The 13,062-nt window shown below is 39.2% G+C and overlaps 1 protein-coding gene across 1 annotated transcript in view; it reads left to right on the forward strand.

Moving 5' to 3' along the window:
* Positions 1-1,429: 1,429 nt before the first annotated feature.
* SRFBP1 (serum response factor binding protein 1) overlaps positions 1,430-13,062 on the forward strand; it is a 71,916-nt gene continuing 60,283 nt past the window's right edge. The window contains exon 1 of the mRNA XM_048502540.1: positions 1,430-1,565. Within this exon, the coding sequence (XP_048358497.1) occupies positions 1,536-1,565 (30 nt within the window). The 5' untranslated portion in view covers positions 1,430-1,535. The remainder of the gene's footprint in view (positions 1,566-13,062) is intronic.

Genomic DNA, 13,062 nt, shown 5'->3' on the forward strand with positions numbered 1-13,062 from the left:
ACAATTTTCAGAAAATACTCAGAAAATTGACTGCAGTAGGTTTGCAGGCTGACCATGAAAGGGCTTGTAGCATGACAAGCATATAGCTGATCCATAAAAAATAAGGGATGGAGACAGAAGTTTGTAGCATGACAAGAATATAGTCGATCCTTTAAATATAAGAGATGGAAACAGAGCAAAAGGAAGGAAAACAACATCTTTGGGTGTGGAAGTGCATAGAAATTTAAAATCATCCTAAGTTACCCACATATGCCATTTCCGACTGGTACATGCCCCCATATGCAGGACGGAAGCTTAAGTCAGGGAAGCAGGAATCAAACAATATCCATAGTACTTTTTCCTCTTGTTAAAAAATAAGTCTTGAGATAGACTGTAGTCATCTACGATAGCAGAAGCTTTAATAAACTTAAGTTCACTTTGACGACCTGTCACAGGGAGGATTTTGTCTCAATAAATCTGTTAGTCTTTATGGCGCCACCACAGGACTCTTTTGTTTGTTTCTATAGCAACAGAGTTTAGAAATTTTTTATTCTTGTTTCTGATGAAATGAGCTTTGATTAGCCGAAGTTGATATTCTCAAACATTTTGTTGGTCCTTAAGGTTCTACAATAATGTTCTACTGCTACAAACTAACTTGGCTGCTCACCTGAAATTATTTGTGTGAGTTACCCTTAAACAATCCACTGGGAACAGGAACTCATCCTGCCCTCTATGATGGAGGTGAGACATCAGTGGCGGTTAGTCACTGGCTGACAAACAATCACAAATAAATCGATCTGGAGAAATATAAAGAAACAGAAGTTGCCTAGAGTTTGAGAGCTATCGACAGATAAGGGGTTGACTGACTTTGCATTTTTGAAGGGACAAAGGCTACTGTAATTTGCTGTAATATAAAATCAGTACTAGTGCCAAAAACGAACAGCATTCAGGATGCAATCCTGTGCCAATTTATTTGGAATCATTAAAGCCAACGGTGCTTATTTTAAAATAAACGTTATTACGATCCTATGCATCCTTATCTGGAAGTAAGCCCTATTGAACTCGGTAGGATCTGAATAAACCTGCCTAAGTATATGTTCGTTACAAACAACAGACTTGGAAGCTCAATCCTGACCAAAAGCATTTTATCCAGTTTGAAGACGCCTTCAGGTGATATCAAAATCTTGACATTTATTTTGTACAATGGGGAGGACTTGATACCCATAAAGCAGAGGTGGCCAACCTATGGCGCTCCAGATGTTCAAGGACTACAATTCCCATCAGCCCCCGCCAGCATGGGGCTGGCAGGGGCTGATGGGAATTGTAGTCCTTGAACATCTGGAGCGCCATAGGTTGGCCACCCCTGCCATAAAGCTCTATACCGCTTTATACGGAAGTGCAGCACAGAGAGGAAGGTCGGGCGTCACGTGGGAGGAGGAACGAGGTTGGAGCGAACGGCGCAGGCGCGTACTTTCCGTTGCGGGGCTTCTACGGAAGCGTGCTCGGAGGTTCTGGTTCGAGAGGTCCCGGTTCGAGAGGTCGCAGCAACAGGGGCAATGGTGCAAGTCATGAACCTCAACAATGAGGTGAGCCTCTCTCTGCTCCTCTTGTCTTGTGTCCGAAGCAGCTTCACGAGACCGGGAAGGAGGCTGGTAGAATGTGCCTCCATTGCATCTGCCAGTTCCTGTTCTCGGTTTTATTTACTCGTTTTTATATTTTCCCTCCTCGGCGTGGTTCTCCATCCTCTCCCCGCATGTCGTTTATATTCACAACAACCTTGTGTTGTAGAGTAGGGCGGCTAGGTGTGGATTGGAACCTAGCTATCTCCTGGTGAACGCTGTAGCACAACATTTGTTTATTTGATTTTTACCCCACTCTCTCCCACCATAGTGGGCTCAACATACAATAAAATTGCAAATTGCATATACAAATAAGTTATGACAAATGGTGCTGAGACATCAACAAGCGTTGCGCTTGGTAGTATGGTATACAGTGATACTGAAGATCTTTTCTTGTACTTGTGCATGTCTGTAAATACCTCGACAGTACTGTCACAAACGATTGGAGCAATCTTATTGTGGGATATGGGAACCCCATTGAAGTAGAAGGGAAGGCTTCAGAATCAGGCAATGTTATTTACAGAATGGTAGCTGATATGGGATGTAATTGATTGAGAAGGGTCCTTTTCAGGCTTTAGTTAAGGAAATATTTGGTCATTTAATGCATGAAATTAATGCATGATTAATGCATTTAATGCATGAGATTAATGCATTATTGCATTAATGATTCTTGGTTTACCAAGCTATTCTGCTATTCACTGTTTCAGTAGCTGGGGTATATTCATTAGTATGATCCAGCATAATGTAGTGGTTAAAGAGTGTTGGACAAGGTTCCGGGAGAACTGCAATAGCCAGCTCCCGGCACCTTTGCTCCTGGCCTTAGTATCATAGATTTGGAAGAAGCCTTAAATTACAGATCATCTAGTTCAACCCCCAGCTCAGTGCAGGATCAGCCCAGATCAACCCTGAAAAGGGTTTGTGCAGTTGCAGCTTAAAGACTGCCAGAAAACAGGAGTTCACCACCTCCCTAGGCAGCAATTCCACTGCTGAACTATTCTCACTGTATTTTTTTTCCTAATGTACTTTTCAGCCTGTAATTTATATCTGTTATTGCAAGTGCTATCCTCTGCTGCCAACAGCAACAGTTCCCACTAAATCTTTGCAGTACATTAAGAAAGCAATGTCAGCACCCCCCCCCTTTTTTTGCAGACAAAACCTTCCCCCTTCAACCTGTCCTCTAGGGGTTGTTCTGCAGTCCACTGATTATCATTGTTGCTCTCTACACCTGCTCCATTCTGTCCACATCCTTTGTGAAGTAAGACCTCCAAAAAGTGAGGTCTTGTTGAGATCTGCTAAAAATTTTCAACTTGGAGTCCATTTGGTGGTAGCAGTCACTCTAATATGCCTGTTTTACTGATTTTCTGACTTGTACAGTTGGTTTTATCACTAAAACCAATTTTGCAAACCTTTTGTAGTGGTTAGGAGCAGCAGTGGCGTAGGAGGTTAAGAGCTTGTGTATCTAATTTGGAGGAACCGGGTTTGATTCCCAGCTCTGCCGCCTGAGCTGTGGAGGCTTATCTGGGGAATTCAGATTAGCCTGTACACTCCCACACATGCCAGCTGGGTGACCTTGGGCTAATCATAGTTCTTCTGAGCTCTCTCAGCCCCACCTACCTCACAGGGTGTTTGTTGTGAGGGGGGAAGGGCAAGGAGATTGTAAGCCCCTTTGAGTCTCCTACGGGAGAGAAAGAGGGGATGTAAATCCAAACTCTTCTTAGAATGGCAGACTAGAATCTGGTAGACCCAGTTTTTTACCCCAATCTGCTATGGAAGTTTGCGGGGTGACCTTGGGCCAGTTGCTCACTTTCAGCCTAACCTGACTGACAGGGTTATTGTGAAGCTAAAATGGAGGAAAGGAAAAACAATGTAAGCTGCTTTGAATATCATTTGAGGAAGCCCCCATGTTCTCTTCCCTTTCCCTACTTTCTTTTTTCCTCTCCAGGCACCGACTAACCTTTCTTTTATCTGCCCCACACCAATCTTCAGCTTTTTGTATTACTTATTTTCTCTATTCATACACCATCTTTCTCCCCAATAAGGGCATATAACAGCTCACATTATTCTCATTATATCCTCATAACAACCCTGTAACTGAGAATGTGTTTGTGTGTGAGAGAGAAACAGAGAGACTGACCCAAGCTCACTGTGAAGACTTGCATGGCAGAGTGGGAATTTGAACTGAGTCTTTGAGATGTGCTGGGTAGCAGCTGGTCGACCGTCTGAGTGCTTTAATTTCCTTCTTTCTTAAGATTGCACTGCAAATGTGGTGAACCATGTATATATAGAGAGGTGACCTTTCATCACATGTACTTACAATTGGAGACAAGTGTGTTTGGATAAACCTATAACAGTGTCACTCAGAGGCAGACTAGATGTGATGACGTCCATGAGTCCACCGTGGATATGCCTCTGCCATTTTAGGAATAAAATTTCCTATTTACCAAAGCCACAGGTGCCCAATCCTGATTGGGAGCATGACATTGGGCTCTTGAAAATGCATGTGGGCTGGTGAAACAGGTGCCCCACATTTCTGCTGCCAGAGCTGAGCACAGGAAATGTGCTTAGAAATTCCAGAAATGTGCTAAGAATTCCAGATTCTGGTCAAGGAGCAGTAACATTCCCTGTGCTTTCATAGAATGTTAAGTATATTGAGGCATGAGTGTCTAGCTGGTGTAAGACGCATCAAAGGGCACGTGGAAGATCCTCAGTCTGGCTGAGTACTCTTCTGTCTCATGATGACGAAATGTGTTCTTGGAGGTATATTACAATTATATAGGCCTTATAACAGACAGCTACAGATTTTTTTGAAAATCTAATGCAAAGTTATTGTTAGATAAAGAGAATTACAAGGTTTTGCAACAACATTTAGTGTTTAGCCACAACCTTTTCCAAAGAACTAAACAGTCCTTAAGCATAATTGGTAACAAGTTATAAATCTATAGTATAATTTTTTATGTTTTCATTTTCTACATTTTACATTTTTAGAGCATTTGTGCTTTCAACATGAAGTGAAGATAAAGTAGTCAAAATATGTATGCCTATCGATGTGCACATCATTCTTGACAATGTAGCTAGGTGGCAGCATATATTCAGTAATAGGTTTCCTTTTGTCCACAGTTTTTTGCATGAACTACATTGCTGATATTTATTTAATTCAGGGTGAATATCATCTGAGTAATATTTAATATGTTCAAATTATATATTTTTAAACATAGGTAAGATGTTTGTTTTCTGTGTATGTGCCGAATTGTCCAAATTTTAACTGAAGTGCATATATAGCTTTATCTGGAAATTTCAGAATTTCATTGTGCTTTTCTGTGGGTGAGACAGCAAATCTCCCAGCATATTACTTAATTTGTGTGTGTGTGTGTGTGTGTTGGTATAAATGTATCATGTGAGCTGAATTGTTTGCTAGATTTACCAGACTCCAACAACACCTCTAGTTCAATGGGATTTATTTCATAGAGAGTATGCTGAAGATTATATTTCCACTTGTTCATTCCTGAGAGGCAAGGCATTGATTTAGAATCAAAACTTGGCTCCTGTAGCCTTGAGCACATACTGGGTTGGATTCTGTAATTTCTTTTCTGTTGAGTAAAGTTGCCCTGTGAAGAAAGGAAGAGTTTAATCCAATCTACCATGATCCAGTGCTGATTCTTTAGCTATTTATACCATACTTTTCTCCCAGTGGGGAACCCAAAGTGGCTTCGAGCCTTGTTTTTCCTCCTTCCATTTTATTGAAAACTGGAAGAATCAGGCATGGCTAGGAATAATGGCCCCATCCAAAGGGCTGCGGGAGAATCCACCAGTGGGAATGGTGCGCAGCTGCTGTGGCCCTCCCAGGCTCTGGGATGCCACGCTGGATTCCATGCCAGTTTCTCAGCACCCCTGCCACTGTTATGTAAATGTATTAATTCTTTTAATGATGTAAATTATTAGAACCCTGTACGTCATGACATGCAGGAAGGATTTCTCCCAAAACACTGATTATTGCAAATTGCTTTTTGGATTGGATATGGTGGATGAATTCTTGGATACCAAATTTTTGAGCTACAGCATATCTGCTATGTGACCAAGAGACGTACCTTGGAAAAATGTACTACAAGTTGGGAGTTTCCATTTTTCCAAAGTTTGGCAACAATGAGGTTTTTGTTTCCTTTACTGGGATTTATGAGTCCTTATTTACAGTTGACTTTGCACTATGGTATTTGCATTTTAAGACTCTGTACTCAGTGGTCATGAAGCATCATATTGGTATTAGAAGAACTGTGATGTTTGGGTTTTTACACCAGGTGATTCTGGTACTGATTCATCAACACTTTAAAACTCTTGATGATTATGCATTGTTGTCATGACGGCTTGAGAGTTACTTTGTGCATTTATACTTTATATTTATGGAGCATTTATACTTTACATTTATGGAGCTTACTCCCATATATTTTTGTGGGGGATTTGCGTGTTTGCACTATATTTACATTATAGATACTTGCACTTTGAATATTACATTAAAGGTGAATTGAAAGCTTGAGGCCAGTCTAATATCAGCCTAGGCACAGCGGCTTATTTTTCATTCCGTGTTTTACTCTGTACCTATTGTTTTTCCAGTACTTTGCATTTTGCATCATGCCTGCCTTACCCATAGATAGGAACTTCATTAAAATTTTCCAAAACCGTGTCTCTATTATGGCCACTACATTATAGATTTTCTTCTCCAGAGAGAGAATAATATGATAGACTATACACCCAAAGATCACAATACTTGTGGAGTGTTCTGTTCTAAAGGTTTCACTTTTGTTTGTACTTTTTGCCTCTCCTTCCTCACACTTAGCTCCTGGTTCAAATCTTTTTCACTCCAAACATTCTTGCCCCAAATAATCTTACAGAAACTTCTGGAAGATCATGACATTGGGAAAGGATTAATGGAATTCATTTACCGATTTTTTTAAACATTGCATGAATACACAGCCTCATGCTACATAATTAAGAACTAATCCTTATTTCATGATGAACAACTTTTGGGCTTAAACAGAAACAATCTTTAGACAGATTTTTCTTTAAACATTTTATTTTTAAAAAATCAGTTTTTAATTTTTTTATTTTTATTCACACCGGTTCCTAGAGAATATTCTGATGTAGATTATGTTTTGCTGAAAAATCTGACATTCTTTCACAGACCAGCATAAATTTAAGCATAAATTTCATCAAAGGCTATTTCCAACTTGCACTCATAGAGATCAAAAAAATTCAGGAGAACAGCATTTTTCCTAGGAACACTTCCAGCAGCTATTATTCAAGCTCAAGTTGCCACATCATCAGTAAAAGAATATTAAAGACAAGCTGCTGTCAGCACTTCAAGCACATTTGCTCTTAACAATTTATAAAGAAATTAAATATGGAGTTGAGATCTGCATATCGATCATAAGCTGAACCGTATTAGATTGTTGTTGAAAAGCAGTTTGTTGCTTACTTTTTGCAGAGTGGCTTGTGTAATGATGTATGTAGTTGAGCCACGTAGGCTAGTTAAAGGTTGCCAAAAATAAAACATGTGGCTGCTTACTAAACTACTGCATAATTTTTAAAAAGTAGCTCAGTCATGAAAACTCATTGACCGCATTTGAAGAACCTGTAGTTTTACTGTGATGAAGATAACAGCTATGGTTTGTTGGCATATGAACAGATATCTGTATAGGATCTGTTTAAAGGTTTTCTGGTGCCATTTATCCTTAACTATCTGTCTTCAAATGCAGATATAATTGATCTAACTTTGATAACTGAGTATTAATTAGTGTTGCAGTTGTTGTTCACATAATTCAGTTTTATTTTGAATTGCAGTAAGTAGGGTTTTGTTTACACAGCTTGGAATGTTTTCCTAGAAATTACCAGCCTGCCATTGTAAGTTTTATTTCAACTATGTAAAAAATATTTAGTTAGGTATTTTTCTAGTTTGTCAGCCTCTGTCTTGACTCTCTGATTCTTCCTGGGAGTAGCCCTTCTCAAAGTAAGAGGTGGGTCTTCCTCTTCATTTTACTTTTACTTTTTTAATTGTTTAGTACCTCTGTTCCAAGTTTTTGATCAAAACACCAAAATAATTTATAGCTCTTTTAGACCACTGTGCATTTGGTCACAGCATAAGTTTTGGCCATGAGGTGATGGTTAGGTTTGGTGTGTTTGGCTTTTTTTAAATATTGTGGCAATGGCAGGGTTATGATGTGGAGCAAATACTGGCAAACCATCTCTGAGTATCTCTTGCCTTGAAAACCCCACCATAAGTCAGATGTGAGTTTACAGCAAAAAAAGAAAAGAAAAAAGGAGGGAACAGTTAGTAGATGAAGGGAGTCTGTTACCAGAGGGAGTAAAACACCTTTGGATGACTTGATATACATTCCTGCTGAATATCCAGTTAAAATCTCATGAGCAGGCTTTTTAATTTGCTGCTTACCTAGCAGGGTTGATGGGTTTATCAGCAGTCAGGGGGAGCTGGAAGGTGTTGTACATCACTGTGGTAACACAAATGAATAAATGGAAAGTTCTAGATTCAAGTTTTGATGCTTGAAGTTGAAGTGTTTTAAAGAGTACTGTGGAGATGGACCTGAATGTGTGAAATTTGTATTTAATTAAGGAGGATTAATTCACATGAACCAAAGATTTGCAAAGAATCAAAATGGCTCTGTGTAAGTGACCAGAGGCCTGCATCTTACCAGCTTGCTAGCAGAGATGCAGGCAACTACAGATAACATCTTTGGAATCCTGTAACTACAGGTTACTATATGACAGAAGCCATATAAATTTTATTACCTTGTTTTTGTGGGTAAGGACCCACAATACGGGAGAGTTAAATCAATGTGATTAGTTAAATTACAAAGTGTTTTTCTATTTATGTTGAATGAACACATAAAGAATAATGAGTGATTTACATTTACTTGTATTTTACTATAATTCTATTGTCTTAGAATCATTGTATAAGTCTTAGAATCATGTTTTAACATTTCAAACTGGGGAATTGTTAGAATCATTTCATGCTGGGAAAAAAGGAAGGTTTATAATCCTATAGAATCCTTCATAGCCTAGAGGCATAGCCTAAGGACAGCTCTCTCTCTGAGATCCAACCAAGAATAACAGGTTATTCTTGAAGACAACAAGCTAGTTTTTATTGCTGCCCTCTGTATATGCACAGAGAGAAGCACGCACTAACAGCATGCAGCGTGTGACGTAGAATATAAGTTGTCTTATTGTGACCAAAGACAGATCTGACCAATAGAGTTTGAACACATATGAATCATCATACGTAGAACAAAAGGGGAGGACTGTGTGACGTCTTTGCATCTACAAAAACTCAGGTTTTCCTATACTGGGTGTGCCTCCGTCGAGAGCCACCCAGGAGAGGGCAATCTCCTGTAACATTCTAAACATTGTATTGGGGTGTGCCTCTCCCTCGGGGGAAGGTCACCTTCTTCAACTTATCTGTATTCTGTAACGTTCTAAATTCTGTGTCTATCACTTGAGGGCACCAAGGGCGTGTTTCTTCCTTGGGAGAGTTCACATTCTGTAAACTGATCTATATTCTGCTAAGTAAAACTGTTTGTTTGTTTTCTAATGTCTTTTGCTTTATTTCAAATTTTAAGTTTTTCTTAAAACTAACTCAGCTGTGTAGGACCAGAGAGCTGCCCTGGCCCCACAGTACATTTTCAGAATTCTAAAGGTTAAAAAAGACAATTAAAAACACACACACACAAATAGATGTTTTAGAAAGAACAGGACTGTGGGCCTAGAACAGCGAAGCTAAACTTTGGCAGACACTACTAGATCTAAACTCATGGCTGCCTCAATGTGTAGACTCCTGTTTCAGTAGTTCAGATAGCTGATGTACAAAAAGATCTTAACTGCCACAATGCCCCAGTTTAGGAACCTGTCACGTTCCTTTGTTATTACATGCTGATGATATAGCCTTGCTCTCTATGACCTGAATAGGTCTAACTAGGCTGCTTAACAAGTTTGGAGACTATTGTAAGGCCAGTAATCAATAAATTAATTATGAAAAATCAAAGATAATGGTATTGTCAAATGTATTGTCAAAGGCTTTCACGGCCGGACTCAACTGGTTGTTGTGGGCTTTCTGGGCTGTGTGGCCGTGGTCTGGTAGATCTTGTTCCTAACATTTCGCCTGCATTTGTGGCTGGCATCTTCAGAGGTATATCACAGGAAGAAGTGTGCTACACACTGTGTCCAGTGAGAAGGGATTGTTTAGTTGGGTACATATTGTCCATGTCCCAGGATGGGGAATCATTCAGTAAGTGTTTGGGTGGAACTTGCTATTCAGAGGTATGGTTGACTGCATTGTATTGCGGATGGGGTTTTCAATCCATTTACATTTGTATTCGCATTTGTATTCCCTGAAGTAGCAACAGTATTAGTGAATACAAATCCTGTGTCTGGTGGAGTTCATTGTCCATGAACCTAGCATACCGTTGGCCTTTTGATTCTAGTGTTTTTAAGTGCTGGTAGCCAAGTTTTGTTAATTCTCAGAGTCTCTTCCTTCTTTTTTTTAAAAATAAATTTCTTTATTAGTTAAAATTTTCAAATATTAAAGAAAAGACTTACAAACAGTTACCAAACTTAAGCAAAGGAGGAAAAAATGGAAAAGAGAGAAAAGAGAGTAAAGAAGAGTAAGAGAACAATACCTAAAGTAAAATTATCTTCATTACCAATCTATATTTTCCTCTTTATAGAGAGGAAAGCGAAAAGAAAACCATCATTATATTAACATTTAAGAAGACTTCTCCTTCAATCTTGATGATTCTATTGTATTCCTATACGTCAATATCTCTAACAATAATTTAAACATTTTGGCTCCTATTTATTCCTCTTATTTCTGGCTTTAAGTGTTCCCTTAATTAATAGTAATTATATCATCATTACATAATATCTGTTATTCTTGAAAATATTCTCTTCTTGATGAAGTTGTCTTGGTGTTTGTGAATTTCAATAGTCTCCCTGTGTAGTCTGACATAGTAACCGTCCAAGTTGTCCCAGAATTTCAGTGTTTTCAAATAAAATGTTATGCCCAGTTTTGTTTAGAGCATGTTCTTCTACTGCAGATTTTTCAGGATGATAATGGTATTTGTTAAGAGTTGGAAGAAGCAGAATTGGTCCTTGCATGGCCAGGTAATAGGCCAAGTGAAAGTATACAAGTATTTGAAAATAATGTTTAACCATAGTACATCTTGGACCCCCCCCCCCCAATTTCAAATTGACTATATCCAAAGTCTCCATCTCTGTAAACACAATATTCCCAACTACTTGTTGATGTCCCCATATGGGTAAATGCAGTTAATAATTAACTGAATATTATTCACTCTAAGTTCCTCCATAAGGCTCTGGCCCTACCCAACTGGGTACCATATGCAGTGATTTGCATTGAATTATGTCAAAATATATTAGCTGCAATAGCCTGGTCTAGAGTTTTCAAATACTGGCTCCATATTCATTATCATTCAACTCCAGGAAGCTATATAGCCTTATAGGGCGGTATAAAATCTAATAAATAATAATAATAATAATAATAATAATAACTTAAATAATTTGATTTAACTGATTGGCAGAGTAGAATAATCAAGAAACTAGAGGAAATATATATATTTCCAGAGGAACTTTGTATGCTTCCTTTTTCGGAGGCCTATAAAACAGTGAAAAACAAACTGCAAAATAAGGAATATGTAAATGGTGAAGAAAATATGTTCACCACAAAGTCCTCAGATTACAGTTAAACAGGGATATATGGCACCTTATCTTATTGAAATAGTGACCCCAAAACAGAGGAGAATCTTATCAGCAGCAAGGTTTAATGTACTTCCATCTCTCCTTCTGACTGGAAGATTCTTGAACATACCTAAAGCTAGACGGGTCTGCCCATGTAACCAGGGATTTGTAGAAACTTTAGCTCATTCTTTACTCTATAGACATATAAGAGCAAGAGCAAAATATGGTCACCTAGCCCTGAAAACTCGTCATGGTCAATCTGATACAGACAGAATTGGCTCACTGCTGGATAGTTCAGATCCAGTAATATGAATTAGTAGCCTCTTTTTTACTTGAAATTGTGAACATGGACTAATATGTTTTTATGGGCTAGCATTGGAAATGTTTCACTGTATTGGTCTGTTTTATAACTGTAATGCTTTTAAAAAGCCAGTACTTTCTGTTCACTCAACTGCCACAATGTAAAGGTATAGTTTGAGACAGAAAGTCTCAATTGCACATTTCACCTGTGCCATAACAGTTTTCTTAGCTACCTAAGAAATATACTTGTTTTCAGTATACTTGTTTTCAGTGTGGTGTCATAATTAAGAGCAGTGTATTCTAATCTGGAAAACTGGGTTTGATTACCCACTTCTCCACTTCAGTGGTGGAACCTTATCTGGTGAACCAGATTTGATTCCCCACCCCTACATTCTTGCTGGGTGACCTTGGGCTAGTCACAGTTCATTCAGAACTCTCTCAGCCCCACCCACATCACAAGGTGTCTGTTCTGGGGAGAGGAAGGGAAAGGAATTTGTAAGCTGCCTAAAGAACATAAGAAAGAGCCTGCTGGATCAGACCAGAGTCCATCTAGTCCAGCACTCTGCTACTCGCAGTGGCCCACCAGGTGCCTTTGGGAGCTCACATGCAGGATGTGAAAGCAATGGCCTTCTGCTGCTGCTGTTGCTGCTCTGCTCCCGAGCACCTGGTCTGCTAAGGCATTTGCAATCTCAGATCAAGAAGGATCAAGATTGGTAGCCATAGGTTCTCCATAAATCTGTCCAAGCCCCCTTTAAAGCTATCCAGGTTAGTGGCCATCACCACTCCCTCTGGCAGCATATTCCAAACACCAATCACGCGTTGCGTGAAGAAATGTTTCCTTTTATTAGTCCTAATTCTTCCCCCCAGCATTTTCAGTGTATGCCCCCTGGTTTTAGTATTGTGAGAAAGAGAGAAAAATTTCTCTCTGTCAACATTTTCTACCCCATGCATAGACTTCAATCATATCCCCCCTCAGACATCTCCTCTCCAAACTAAAGAGTCCCAAACGCTGCAGCCTCTTCTCATAAGGAAGGTGCTCCAGTCCCTCAATCATCCTTGTTGCCCTTCTCTGCACTTTTTCTATCTCTTCGATATCCTTTTTGAGATGCGGCAACCAGAACTGAACACAATACTCCAAGTGCGGTCACACCACTGCTTTATACAAGGGCATGACAATCTTTGCAGTTTTATTATCAATTCCTTTCCTAATGATCCCCAGCATAGAGTTTACCTTTTTCACAGTTGCCATGCATTGAATTGACATTCCCATGGAACTATCAACTAAGACACCCAAATCCTTTCCTGGTCTGTGACTGATAGCACTGACCCCTGTAACGTGTATGTGAAGTTTGGACTTTTTGCCCCTCTGTGCATCACTTTACATTTTGCTACATTGAACTGCATTTGC

This window comes from Sphaerodactylus townsendi, linkage group LG07, assembly GCF_021028975.2.
Source record: "Sphaerodactylus townsendi isolate TG3544 linkage group LG07, MPM_Stown_v2.3, whole genome shotgun sequence".
NCBI classification, from domain to species: Eukaryota; Metazoa; Chordata; class Lepidosauria; order Squamata; family Sphaerodactylidae; genus Sphaerodactylus; species Sphaerodactylus townsendi.